Here is an 11,886-nt window from a genome sequence, read left to right as displayed (position 1 = left end):
TGAGAAGTCAACGCAAGGGGCGTAAAACACCATGAGGCTGCCTTGAGACCACGTCTGTTTCCGCTCGGCTCAGTCTACGACGTGCTGTCTGCACACATCAACAAGGAGATAAAACATTTCTCTCCATAGCAGTTTGTTTTCTAGAAATACCGCCACTGCTCGCTGCTACCTGTAAGTTTGCACCGCTGGGTGTTTTAAAAAATCACCTTTAACCACAAAGCGTTACTTAACCGTTTCTTATTTTACGTAACGACGCTGACTAACTTAAAATAGTGGTGGTTTGGTCTAGGTTATGTGCTGGAGACGAAAACATATCCAAGGGATGTCTCGTGTTTACACACCTACCTAACAGAGCGAGATAGGCTTTAAGGAGTATGTGACATCGGGTTGTGTTAAATCACTTAAGTATAGTCAGTTTGATTTAATGTAAGTGTTTATGTAAAAGGGGTTTTAACAGGCGTGCGTATCAGCAAATAGACAGTGGCAGTAGTTTGAGCACCAATGCACGCATTATGTGTGTGTGTAACTTTAACTTCAAGTCTTTTATAATTGGTGTTTTTATAAGTTCTGTTATTATATCTGTCACTTTCTGAATCAACTTTGTGATGTAGCTTCATCTTACATTAGAGTCACTGTGGGCAGTTAGTGTAAAGGCTTATATAATGTTTATTTGGTAGAAAGTCATGCTGTGTGTGTGTGTGTGTGTATACATACATATTTGTTAAATGTAATCTGGATGCTGGCATGCTCCAGGCCTTGTTGGTAGGAAGTCATCATTGCCCTCCGATGACTGCAACTTAAGCCGTGTTTTCTTTAACCCAGTCTGGCAGCTGAAAGTGTGTCAGGGGGTAAAGTTCAGCAAGATTGCACAAGATGCTTTTTTGTTATCATATTTAGACTTGCACGCAGGGCAAAGTGCTACAGTTGCACTTATGTAGTATCAGGTGCGTCTTCAAATACATATATTTGTAAATAATGCACTTTTTGCAGTCCTCTGCAGGGAGCGTATATTTGACTTTTTACCGTGTTGCAGAGCTTGTATAATAGTTTCAGTTTGTGTTATGTCAAAGGGGTTTTTGATCTGTCATTTTAAATACTTGAAATGTGACAAAGACATCCAATGCATTGTGCTTCTCATAAGTGTGTATTGTTTAGTGATGTGTATATATTTTCTGTTCACAGACCAGAATGAATGTGGGTGTGGCACACAGTGAGGTGAACCCAAATACTCGGGTCATGAACAGTCGAGGGATCTGGCTGACCTATGCACTTGGTGTTGGAATACTTCACATTGTGCTCTTGAGCATACCCTTCTTTAGCGTGCCAGTGGTGTGGACTCTAACTAACATAATACACAACTTTGTAAGTCACATTCTCACACTGCCACTCACCGGGCTAAACCAACAAACCACACTGTTCAGATTATTGTCAGATCACTCGCCAAAAACAATTAGCCTAATCGTTTTTGATTCAAGGATTACATTTTGAATACAACAAAAAAATGAGTCGTAGTCTCACAAGCCAAATGATTCTTGCATGCAGCTCGGTGTCTGTTACCTTGCGTCTTGCTTGTGCTTGTTAAGATATGCTCTATTTTGGGCAGGCTGTCCTTCTGGCATCCTGACGTGTGACCTATTATGATAATTTCCCCACTTCACATAAGGTCTGCAGACAGAACTGACCTTTCATTGTTGCACGACTGGCCTCAAATGAAGAAACAAGTCTGTGTGCGTGTGTGTGTGTGTGTGTGCGTGACATCATTAAGTAGTGCAAGCTCGAAGCAGTTAACAAGGATTGTGTATCACAGCCAATACGGGAGGCTATTAACAGTAACGGCCAAGGTCAACTATAGCCTATTGTTTTCCACACAATATAACAGCAGTGTGCTGATTATGGCTCGGCCGTTATGTCAGCATTTTAGTTTTATTACTTTTCCCGCTGTAATGCAGGTTTTCCATTTAAAGCTGAATTCCTGTGTTTTTACATAGGCGCGTGTAATTGAAAGGGACTGTCATTCCCAAGACAGTTATCCTAGCAGTAAATCTGCATCTTAACATTCCTTTTTTTTCCTTCTTCTTGACTGTATCTTTATCAAGCACAACAAGCCACAACTTGCGCTACAGCCAGAGGCTTTACAAACTATTTGCAAAGAAGTCAAAAGGGAGCTTTTTAATTTCCAAATATTAAGCACATTATTCAAAACCTATAGTTTTTTTTAAGGTTTACTCCAAATTCACATGAACTGATAACATGTGGCACATGTATTTGGACACACTGCTCTGGCCTTGTTCTTTACTGACTTCAATTACTGCACTGCTGGCTATGTTTTTGTCCCCACAGGGAATGTATGTGTTCATGCATGCAGTCAAAGGCACACCTTTTGAGACCCCTGACCAAGGAAAAGCCAGACTTCTTACACATTGGGAACAGCTCGACTATGGCGTGCAGTTCACTTCATCTCGAAAGTTTTTCACCATATCTCCGATCATTCTGTACGTATTAGATATTGTACGATTCTGTCTTTACACGTGTAATTTTAAAGTTTCAAGTCCTGGTCATTCACACTGACAAATATTTCTTGTATTAGAGGAATTTTATGTTTTGTTTTTTTCTAACAATCTGTCTGTTTTGCTCCACAGATACTTCCTGGCAAGTTTCTACACAAAGTATGACACGACACACTTTGTCATAAACACTGCCTCACTTTTGAGCGTCCTGATCCCCAAGCTGCCACAACTACACGGAGTGAGACTTTTCGGCATCAACAAGTATTAAGTTATCGTACATGCTGTGTCTCATAGCAACAGAAGTTAATTCCTGTGTAGCCTGTACCGCCGATGTGTGTACTAAGTCGTACAGTTTGTGTAAACGTCACTGTCGTTGTTTCGATATATCAGGTTTAAGAAGAAATGTTAAAACAAACAGAGGTTAGTTTGTAGATGACAGGATGCCATATGCATTACTAACTTATGTGAATATTTAATAATGTATTTTTGGCCTGCGTAGACCTGGGCTGGCCCAGGCATTAGCAAGGCTTTTGGTTGAGTTTTATTTTTGTCCGTCTTTGCCCATCAATTTACATGGCAACACAAATTGTGAGTCTGTTTCTAACCACAGAGATGTCCCTAATGTATTTTTCAAAGATGTTTACTTCCTATGGGTAGGAGCCTGTGGCTCGTTGTTTATTGGTACACTCTCGTTTTGTACTGGGTGTCAAACATTCATGCTGAGTGAAGAATGGAATCGTACTTCTCATTTGCATGATTTCCTTAGTATGTGAATCATTTCTCATTTGTAACTCAATCAAAACAGGGCAGGCTTTTTTTTTTTTTTTCCTTTTTTCTTCATCATCGTTCAGTTTTATTTTGTGACTGCTAAGTCCTGTATGTTAAAGAAAAAGTTCTGTATGTAGAAATGAGACAAATTATTGTTGTCAGGTTAAGTGTTTACTGAGGGAGGTCTACAGTGTCTCTGTGATAATCTTATGTTCATGTAGCTGCTCTCTTTAGACTTTTTGCTATCATCAAGGCAGCTAGTCCTGCTTTGTTTGGCCATAGCTCATAGTACTCTTGAGATTTCTTGTTCTTAATCTTATTAAAATGTTCGTGCCCTCACATCTCTCATGGTGTGCTGTATTGTGTGGTTCCCAGTAATGGGAGTGGATTTCAGGAATGTAAGTGAGACTTTTGGGTACTTTCCACAAAAGAAGAGTAATGTGAGCATTCTCTCAGATGATCAAGAACTTGTTTAGTCTACAGATGAACACAGAACAACTTTTACAACAATGTGAGCTGCTCCCATGAACTGTTTGGACAGCAGAAAGCTCAGCTGTCGCAGACACCAAACCTTTGACCTGAGAACGCTGACAAAGGCTTATCAGGAAAGGCTGTCTGCACTGGGTGTGGAGTATCACAACAAACTAAACAAGAATAATATGATGGCTGGAAACATCAAATTAAAATATGAGCCTCTCCAAACTTGATTTGTCAGATATTTCCATGTTAAAGCCACAAGCTGGATTGGATTTCTACAGGTGTGTTCAATATCCCCTGCTGAACAATGTGACAATGTTTTTTTTGTTTGTTTTTTTTTATTTGGCAGACGTGAAGTCCACAAAGAAAGAAAACACCTGCAGCCAGCTGTGACACTCATTTCCAGCAGGTGGCTCTTCTGTCCAAGCTGCCATTACTTTCTTTGTACGTGGCGATATTAGATTTCTACACCTGCAGTTATAAACCGCTTTACATTTTTACTTTTCTTCCCTGCAGGTGACACAGGCTGGTATGTATGAAAGTAGTCTAGAAGTAACCAAATCTGAGAGTAATAATTCAGGTTAGCATTTTTCCATATCTGGACCTACAAACTGAACCTTCCCTTCTGACCCTTAAACATGAATATAATTTTCTGTACTTTTTAAAAAGTTTACCTTCAGATCTATGGCGCCGTATGGCACAGTTGGGCTTAGGCATAGGAATACATAAATTCTAATGTTTGGACAATGTAGTGCTAAAGGAATGTCAATGAGACTTCTGGGTACTTTCAAGGTCAATGCAGAGAGCAAGGTGATGAGAAAATGCACACTATAGCGTATACTAAATAGATTTTTGGGCTTATTTATGTGGCTAAAAAATGTTTTTTTTGCTTCCATACCAAGACTTGTGTCTGCTTCTCCAAACTGACCGTTGTTTACTGCAAGTGCCTCATACAACTTTAATCTCACGGTCAAACACCTCCATATGAAGTAAAGTCTGCACTACAGTGAGAACCTTGTTAGTGGTTTTCATCTACGCACGTGCTCTCAATACAACAAACACCACATGATTAAAAACTTTAATTAAAAGTATGTAGAACTTTTTATTTCTGTAGTTGCGATAACTAAAATTCCCCAGCTCCAGTCCCTAATTAAATTAATACAGCAGTCATCTACTTTTCTGTAAATGTTCCATTTTAACATGGTCGTCCACAAGATCCTCACACTGCTTTCCCAGGACTCCTTTGTAAACCTCAAAGCGATGGTTCAAATCTTTCTGCGTGTGGATTTTATATTTGGTTCCTAAGGCCCCGTCAACAGAGGCAGTCCCATAGAAGACGCGACCTATCCGGGAGTGTACCAGCGCCATTGCGCACATAACACAGGGTTCTCGGGTCACATAAAGGTCATACCCGGTGCATATGTATGGCTGAGAGCTCGCCTCTGCATCAGGAACTTTCTGAAAGGTGTCTGAGGTAAATGTGCAAGCAGGGTATCTGTCAAAAGAATAACATCCACCGCCCTGGCTCCGAGCAACAAGGTCAATGCAGACCATGACTGCATGATGAAGTGGATGGTCACCTCTGCAGTCATGGCCCACTGCGATGATTCTCTCCATTACTGGGTGGACCATCACGGCTCCCACCGCCTCCATTCCTAACTCTTTCCCCGCTTTGGCGGCAGTCAGCGCAGACATCATGTACATGTGCATCCTGGCTTTCTGAGGTGGACTGAAGAGCTCTCCTCTCAAGGCGACGGTCACCTGCTTGTCCTCATGAAAGGAGGTGGGCCAGTGTTTGCTCGCCAGCTCAAACTGGGGTCGGGTTAAGGGGGGACGTGCAGGGACCCTAACTACAAAAGGCTCACCCAATCCGTCACTTCTAACTCCATCTGAGGGGAGCAGAGAGTCGATGCTGAGAACCTTCATGTCTGGTGCGTCACTGACGAGGCACACAAGGACTTCCAGAGGGTGAGCACTGCCCTTCTCCTTGACCGCCCGCACCCTCTTAACGTGCTGAAGGCCATTCAACGGGTAGAGGCTGTTGAGCTCCCGGACCAGTCGAGATGTCTCTTTCTTGTTGACAATGGGTGCAGCAAACGCCTCGATCAGCTCTACGTCTTGTGACTGCTCATCTGACAGTACAGGATAAGCAACCCAGGAGTCTGTGTCACATACTGACCCTTTCCAGCGTTTCGTCTGTGGCTCCATTGTGTTGGTGTCCTCCTGTGAAATATGATTTCACACCAAAGTGAAACAATGTCAGTGCATTTTCAGGACAGAGTACATGATGATAAAAGCCTTCTGTTGTGAGGCTAAGACTGGTCTATATAACAACAGTCAACAATCCCAACAGTTTCTAACTCAACACAAGAACAAGATAACAGCAAACTTGTCATGAATCCTACACTCTGGTTAATAAGTGACACATGGAATGAGTTTCTGATGGTAGATTAATCAGCCATTATGTTATTCTTAATTTGTACAATAAAATACGATGAAATTTTGTACTTGTGTGAACCAAAACATGTTAATTTAAACTGTATTTTCATACTTAGTGTGTAGGTAAAGTGGTTTTAGTGGATACGTAACCCTGAAATTTGTTTATTAAAGAGTTGTGACAGACATACAGTACTGTATGTACTCAGCAAGTTAACGTTAAAAGTGTCTCTGGTCTCTGGTGGACAAGTTATTTAATGGTATCAAAGTTTTTTGATTATCTCAAAACACATCTTTGGCATATCAGTACTGCAATTACTTATCTTCCCAAAACGATCACACTTAAATAAATCCATACACAAACACGATGAATAATAATTTTATATCCGTTTTATGTTTGTAGTGCTGAAACAAGACATTGATGAATCAGTCATTCATCAACTGAAAATACAAAAAGATGATTACAGAGCTGCACATATATGTTTGGCCTTCTGATAATAAAAAATAATAATGTAATAATTACACATTGAATACTTGAATTTAAAGACATCATTCTTCTTTTATGTGTTCTATAGATCCCTTAAAAGAGATTAATTAATAGTTAAGCATGTTTAGTTTATATCACCACTGATAATGTCCAGAAAGCTACAGCCACAGCTCCAGAGGTGACATTTAACCAAGCCCGAAGTGATCCATATGAAATAAAATTCATAAAGCAGCCTGAAGGAGATTCCCATTGATTGATTATGCTTGATGGTGTCAGTAACAAACAAACTATCAGGTCAACATGCAGTCCTTTCTTCATTTCCTCCCCAGTATGAGTTTCGCCTTCATAACTTTTGGCACATGTCGTATAGTCAGTGACACTCTGGTGTCTCGGGTCAGTGTCTCTCCTAGCAGGGCCCCAGCGGCAGACAGGTTCACCACCTTGTCCGTCATCGTGTCCTGGTCAAAGGGCTGGATGCCGTGAAGGAGCCGCTGGTACATTTCATCCTGCAGGATCAGAAGACTGCGCGGCTTCACCAGCAGAGAGAAGAGGAAGCGGCTCTCCTCGGTCTGCGGCGCATCGCCGTCCAATCTGCTGATGGGCGTGTAGAAGTCGAGGAGGGTGTGAGAGCCCAGGCTGATGGTGGTGACAGTAGGGTGGTAGAGAGGGCCGTCTTCATGAGGCATAATCCCTTCTCCTTGTTTGTACTCATTCACCAACACGTGATTGGCTGTTTTCCCACTGAAGGCACCCAGAGAAGAAATCTTCTCACAGTACACCTGGAGCCAGTCGGGGATCTTTTCTGCCAGCATGCCTTTGGGATGTGGTAACCCTCCCCAGTTCTGAAGCCGTCTGCCGGACAGCTGGGTCCATTTAGTTTTTGGAGACTTATACACCTGCTGAAGAAGGTGGGACTCCTCATCTGCAGATATGAACTCTGGGATGTAATACACTGTTGGTGGGGCATCATTTATGACAAACTGCTTCAACTCCTCCAAAATAAAAGCTGGCTGTTCCATGCCTCCTTTAGAAAAGTCAACATGAAACGCTTGTTAAAACCCAGGTACGTGGAAATCAATAAAATCTGACTGAAACGTCTCAAGTGTGCATTAAAACTTCCTATTACTGTTATCTAATCTACTGGAAGAGTCACACTGTGAGCTTTAGATCACATCCTGGTCCAGGATGTTGATAGCATTAGCAGCTTTTAGCTTCGTCAAGCCCTTTACATCGACTTTTATACCTACAACACAAGAAACACAGTAGAGCCAGAGCGTCAAACAAACCGTATGATCCGTAACAAGCTCACTGGCACCTGTGAAACAGGTACTGGTTTCTTAAAAAGCCGGACAGCGACAGAAAAGTCCCACACGCTAAAAACACGTACACACGAAGGAGGTGGTGGTGGTGCATTTAGTGTCATGGTAGGTGTGGTAAAAACGTGATCCAAAGTCGGAATCATTACCAGTTTATTTGTTTGTTTGTTTGTTTTTTGTTGTTGTTGGGACTCTTTCTGTTAATTCCCCAAAAGTCACCGTTTTTTGGTGGTGCCTTAAAATAAATAAACTTTCCACTCCCCCAAAAAATACTTTACTGCGTTATCATGTGGTATTTTAAAAAATACGATTTTTTTCTGTTACCCGTGAAAGCAGCACAGACCGCTGCATGTAAACGGCTATTTTTTGTTTCTCACGCGGCGCCGCTGCCTTTATTTAAATAACAACGAACATATTTTAACCACGAAGTGACACGAAACTTTAGACTTTACCTCTCTCGACATCAAAACTTAGATGGAAACAGCGGTTTGGTTGGTGAACGAGCACAGTTCAGCCGCTCCACAATGTTTCTGTACGGGTGCAACAGACTAAAATGTCCCCCCCCCGGACAGCATGCAACAGCGAGACGGAGTTACTTACATGTGACACAGCCACACGGAACCAGTGCAGACAGACTTTGGATTTATTTTGTGATGCTGTGCTCACATTTATCTCGTCTCTAGTTCACAGCTGATTCATGACCATGTTCCTTACTAAAGCAAACATCCTGCACAGGCTGCCACAGGTTTGTTTCCCTGCTTCATTTGGGAAAGCACACTCGTCCAGGCTGGTTTTGGGCATTGAGACCAGCTGCGATGAGACTGGAGCTGCTGTGCTGGACGAGACAGGTCAAATACTGGGAGAGTCTCTGCATTCACAGAAAGAAGTGCATCTGAGGTGGGTGTCAGAGCTGTGTTATATTGAGATCATTGTAGGGTATTTTTCTGACATATCTTTCCCCCACAGGACAGGTGGCATCATCCCCACAGTGGCACAACAGCTCCACAGAGAAAACATAGAGCGTGTCGTCCATGAGGCTTTGCAGAGGAGCAACGTGGATGCTGACCAGCTCTCGGCTGTGGCCACCACGGTGAAGCCGGGCTTGGCCCTGAGCTTGGGCATCGGCCTTGAGTTCAGTCAGAGGTTTGTGAGGAAGCACAACAAGCCCTTCATCCCCATCCACCACATGGAAGCTCACGCCCTGACCGTCAGGATGCTTCAACCTGTCGCCTTCCCCTTCCTGGTCCTGCTTGTCTCTGGTGGTCACTCGCTTCTCGCTGTGGCCCGAGGAGTCGACGACTTTCTGCTTTTGGGTCACACTCTCGATGAAGCTCCAGGGGATACACTGGATAAAGTAAGACTGTGAGCCCTTAAACTGGTCTTGATGTTCAATATGGGATTATAAAGAATTAAAATGTTGTTGTTTGTGGATTTATAGGTGGCCAGACGGTTGTCTCTCATAAAACACCCGCAGTGCTCGACGCTGAGTGGAGGGCAAGCGATAGAGCTTCTGGCAAAGGACGGTGACAGGACGAGGTTTCGCTTCAGGACGCCTATGGGACAAACACACAACTGCTGCTTTTCTTTCGCTGGGCTGCGAAATCAAGTTACCATGGCGATTATGAAAAAAGAGGCAGAGGAAGGTATGAGGACAGTCATCAGATTCATAGACATTTTGCTAAAAACGTCTCTGTCTTGATACATTAGATTTGTAACTGTCTTCTCTGCCTGTGTAGGTATACGACAGGGGTCACTGTTATCCTGTGTGAATGACATTGCAGCTGCTACGCAACACACAATAGCCTCTCATCTTGCAAAGCGCACACATCGTGCCATCTTGTTCTGTAAGGCAAACAGCCTGTTGCCGGAAAGAAACCCCACTTTGGTGAGTGTGTCACTTTACTTTGTGTTTCATTTAAAGGACCAGTGTGTAGGATTTACAGGCATCTAGCAGATCACCTCGCCTTACCTTTCCCTCTCAAGCGTAAAGAAGTGAAACGAAATGCAAAAGGCTGTATCTAGAGTCAGAGTTTAGTTTGTCTGTTCTGGCTTACTGTAGAAACATGGCGGATGGTGTGGAAGAGGACCTGCAGGATCTGTAGATGGGTAAGAGGTAGCAAAAACATAGCATGTTTTATTTTCAGGTGATTATACACTAATAAAAACATAGTTATGAATATTATATTCTATTTCTGTCATTCTGTTTTGTTTTGTTTTTAAATCAATGAAAATAAGTTGCTCATTGCTCAAAGGTGATTGTAAATTAAATTTAAACCCTTTAACCTTATTTCTACTTTCTTAATTAGAAGGTTGATTCTAGAAGTATGGGCACTACGGTTCTATGGTTACTACCCTTAGATTATTATGTATATTATTAGATTAAATTATATTATTATTATTATTATTAGATTATTGTACTTGTGCTCCCAGCATACTGTCTTATATGAACATCTTGTGCGTATAGAAATACTTAAACAACTGACTCAGATTATAATTACATTTCTTTGTGCTGGTTCATCCAGCCCCGAATCTAAAGTGGTGAAAGGTCCAGTGTGCGTGAGATTTAGTGGGTTTTATTTACAGAATATGACAGAAATTGAATGGAATATTCATAACCATGTTTTTATTGGTGTATAATTACCTGAAAATAAGAATTGTTCCGTTTTTGCTACCTTAGAATGAACCGGTAAGTAGAGGGGGTTGCAGTTCACAACTACACAGCTAGATGTCACTAAATCCTCCACGCTCGTCCTTTAAAGAAAAAGGCTGGTCACTTATTGTCAACAACAATGGCATAAATACTCACGAGTGCCCCAAATGTGTATTAATATGCAGCTGAAAATAGTCCCAAACAAATTAGTCCTGTCTGAGTATCGTTTGGTATTTGTGGACTTCATCATTAACTCTTCTTTGACAGGTGCTGTCTGGAGGGGTTGCAAGCAATCAGTACATCCGCAAGGCTTTGTCCATCGTCACTGAGATGACAGGACTACACCTGCTCTGTCCTCCAGCCAAATTCTGCACTGACAACGGAGTGATGATTGCATGGTGTGTGACAGTGAATCTGATTAGATGGTTCGTGCCACTGTGGAGTCTGATCCACCTGAGACAAATGTACGTTTTTCTGTTTTAAACCAGGAACGGCGTTGAGCGCCTGAGAGAAGGGAAAGGGATCCTGCCTCCAGATGTGGACGTCTTCTATGAGCCAAAGTAAGTCAACACTGAGCAAAAGATCTTATTTATAATTTTATTGGAGAGGGACTTGAGTTCTGGTCTGATTACTCTCTGCTGCTAATTAAAACAACATTGGCTCACATATGTATTCCAGGGCGCCGCTGGGAGCTGACATAACGGCGGAGGTGGAGGCAGCAGCCATCAGGTTGCCGTCAGTCAGGATGAAGATCCTCAACTGACAGACAGCAAAAACAGTGTTTTGTCACTCCTAGATTTCCCCAGTTCAAAGTATATACCATGTATGTACTATATATGTAAAAGCACATTAAACAGCTATTTATTAATAAATGTGTTTTTATATGTTTTGGTTGAATTTTTTAAAAATAGCCCTTAAAAAAATATCATTAAATACAAAATCAAAGTGGCAGAGGTAATGATAGTACGTTTCATAATACGAACTAATACGTACTAATACCTCATAATACGTTTCTTGTGTTGTGGCTTGTTTTTAGAACATACCACATTTATGTGGAATAATAACAAATAATAACATAATTCAATAACAAATTTGAACATTGTGAGGATTGAAGCAAGAACCTGAGGGCATGGAAGATTGATTTTATTGCATACACTCCTATTTGATTGTAAGGTGATTTCAACCCATTTTCAAGAATTAAAATGTCTTGTTATCACAAAAAAATGAATAGTTTACTGATGAAAA

General features: G+C 41.8%; 4 protein-coding genes across 6 annotated transcripts; 2 read left to right on the top strand and 2 right to left on the bottom strand.

Moving 5' to 3' along the window:
- Positions 1 to 29: 29 nt before the first annotated feature.
- On the top strand, positions 30 to 3,614 carry ormdl1 (ORMDL sphingolipid biosynthesis regulator 1). Its single transcript, XM_019270981.2, has 4 exons — positions 30 to 171; positions 1,183 to 1,362; positions 2,341 to 2,492; positions 2,640 to 3,614. The coding sequence occupies exons 2-4, from the start codon at positions 1,189 to 1,191 to the stop codon at positions 2,773 to 2,775; spliced, it is 462 nt and encodes a 153-aa protein (XP_019126526.1). The 5' UTR covers positions 30 to 171; positions 1,183 to 1,188; the 3' UTR covers positions 2,776 to 3,614.
- On the bottom strand, positions 3,307 to 8,693 carry adat3 (adenosine deaminase tRNA specific 3). Of its 2 annotated transcripts, none has more exons than XM_027278631.1 (2): positions 8,592 to 8,693; positions 3,307 to 5,975 (listed from the first exon to the last, which is right to left on the bottom strand). In XM_027278631.1, the coding sequence occupies exon 2, from the start codon at positions 5,958 to 5,960 to the stop codon at positions 4,920 to 4,922; it is 1,041 nt and encodes a 346-aa protein (XP_027134432.1). In that variant the 5' UTR covers positions 5,961 to 5,975; positions 8,592 to 8,693; the 3' UTR covers positions 3,307 to 4,919. The 2 variants fall into 2 exon arrangements, with proteins under 2 accessions (XP_027134432.1, XP_027134431.1); XM_027278630.1 differs by lacking the exon at positions 8,592 to 8,693 and adding an exon at positions 8,444 to 8,550.
- On the bottom strand, positions 5,984 to 8,550 carry alkbh6 (alkB homolog 6). Of its 2 annotated transcripts, none has more exons than XM_019270980.2 (2): positions 7,962 to 8,400; positions 5,984 to 7,699 (listed from the first exon to the last, which is right to left on the bottom strand). In XM_019270980.2, exon 2 carries the CDS (start codon positions 7,692 to 7,694, stop codon positions 6,990 to 6,992), a length of 705 nt encoding a protein of 234 aa, XP_019126525.1. In that variant the 5' UTR covers positions 7,695 to 7,699; positions 7,962 to 8,400; the 3' UTR covers positions 5,984 to 6,989. The 2 variants fall into 2 exon arrangements, with proteins under 2 accessions (XP_019126525.1, XP_010731457.2); XM_010733155.3 differs by lacking the exon at positions 7,962 to 8,400 and adding an exon at positions 8,444 to 8,550 and having other exon boundaries at positions 6,654 to 7,699.
- Positions 8,665 to 11,411, top strand: osgepl1 (O-sialoglycoprotein endopeptidase-like 1). The gene is made up of 7 exons (XM_010733157.3): positions 8,665 to 8,888; positions 8,958 to 9,345; positions 9,430 to 9,634; positions 9,728 to 9,876; positions 10,909 to 11,039; positions 11,130 to 11,201; positions 11,320 to 11,411. Exons 1-7 carry the CDS (start codon positions 8,689 to 8,691, stop codon positions 11,402 to 11,404), a joined length of 1,230 nt encoding a protein of 409 aa, XP_010731459.3. The 5' UTR covers positions 8,665 to 8,688; the 3' UTR covers positions 11,405 to 11,411.
- The last annotated feature ends 475 nt before the right edge of the window (positions 11,412 to 11,886 follow it).

This window comes from Larimichthys crocea, chromosome I (assembly GCF_000972845.2).
Source record: "Larimichthys crocea isolate SSNF chromosome I, L_crocea_2.0, whole genome shotgun sequence".
Taxonomy (NCBI): Eukaryota; Metazoa; Chordata; class Actinopteri; family Sciaenidae; genus Larimichthys; species Larimichthys crocea.
The sequence above is the reverse complement of the archived record's forward strand: the minus strand, read 5'-3'. Positions and strand labels throughout refer to the sequence as shown.

Coding starts and splice junctions, on each gene's coding strand:
- alkbh6 (XM_010733155.3), bottom strand. CDS start 7,694: ATGGAACAGCCAGCTTTTATTTTGGAGGAGTTGAAGCAGTTTGTCATA.
- osgepl1 (XM_010733157.3), top strand. CDS start 8,689: ATGACCATGTTCCTTACTAAAGCAAACATCCTGCACAGGCTGCCACAG. Junction 9,346..9,429: donor CAGGGGATACACTGGATAAA/GTAAGACTGTGA, acceptor GTGGATTTATAG/GTGGCCAGACGGTTGTCTCT. Junction 11,040..11,129: donor AACGGAGTGATGATTGCATG/GTGTGTGACAGT, acceptor GTTTTAAACCAG/GAACGGCGTTGAGCGCCTGA.
- ormdl1 (XM_019270981.2), top strand. CDS start 1,189: ATGAATGTGGGTGTGGCACACAGTGAGGTGAACCCAAATACTCGGGTC. Junction 1,363..2,340: donor CTAACATAATACACAACTTT/GTAAGTCACATT, acceptor TTGTCCCCACAG/GGAATGTATGTGTTCATGCA. Junction 2,493..2,639: donor ACCATATCTCCGATCATTCT/GTACGTATTAGA, acceptor TTTGCTCCACAG/ATACTTCCTGGCAAGTTTCT.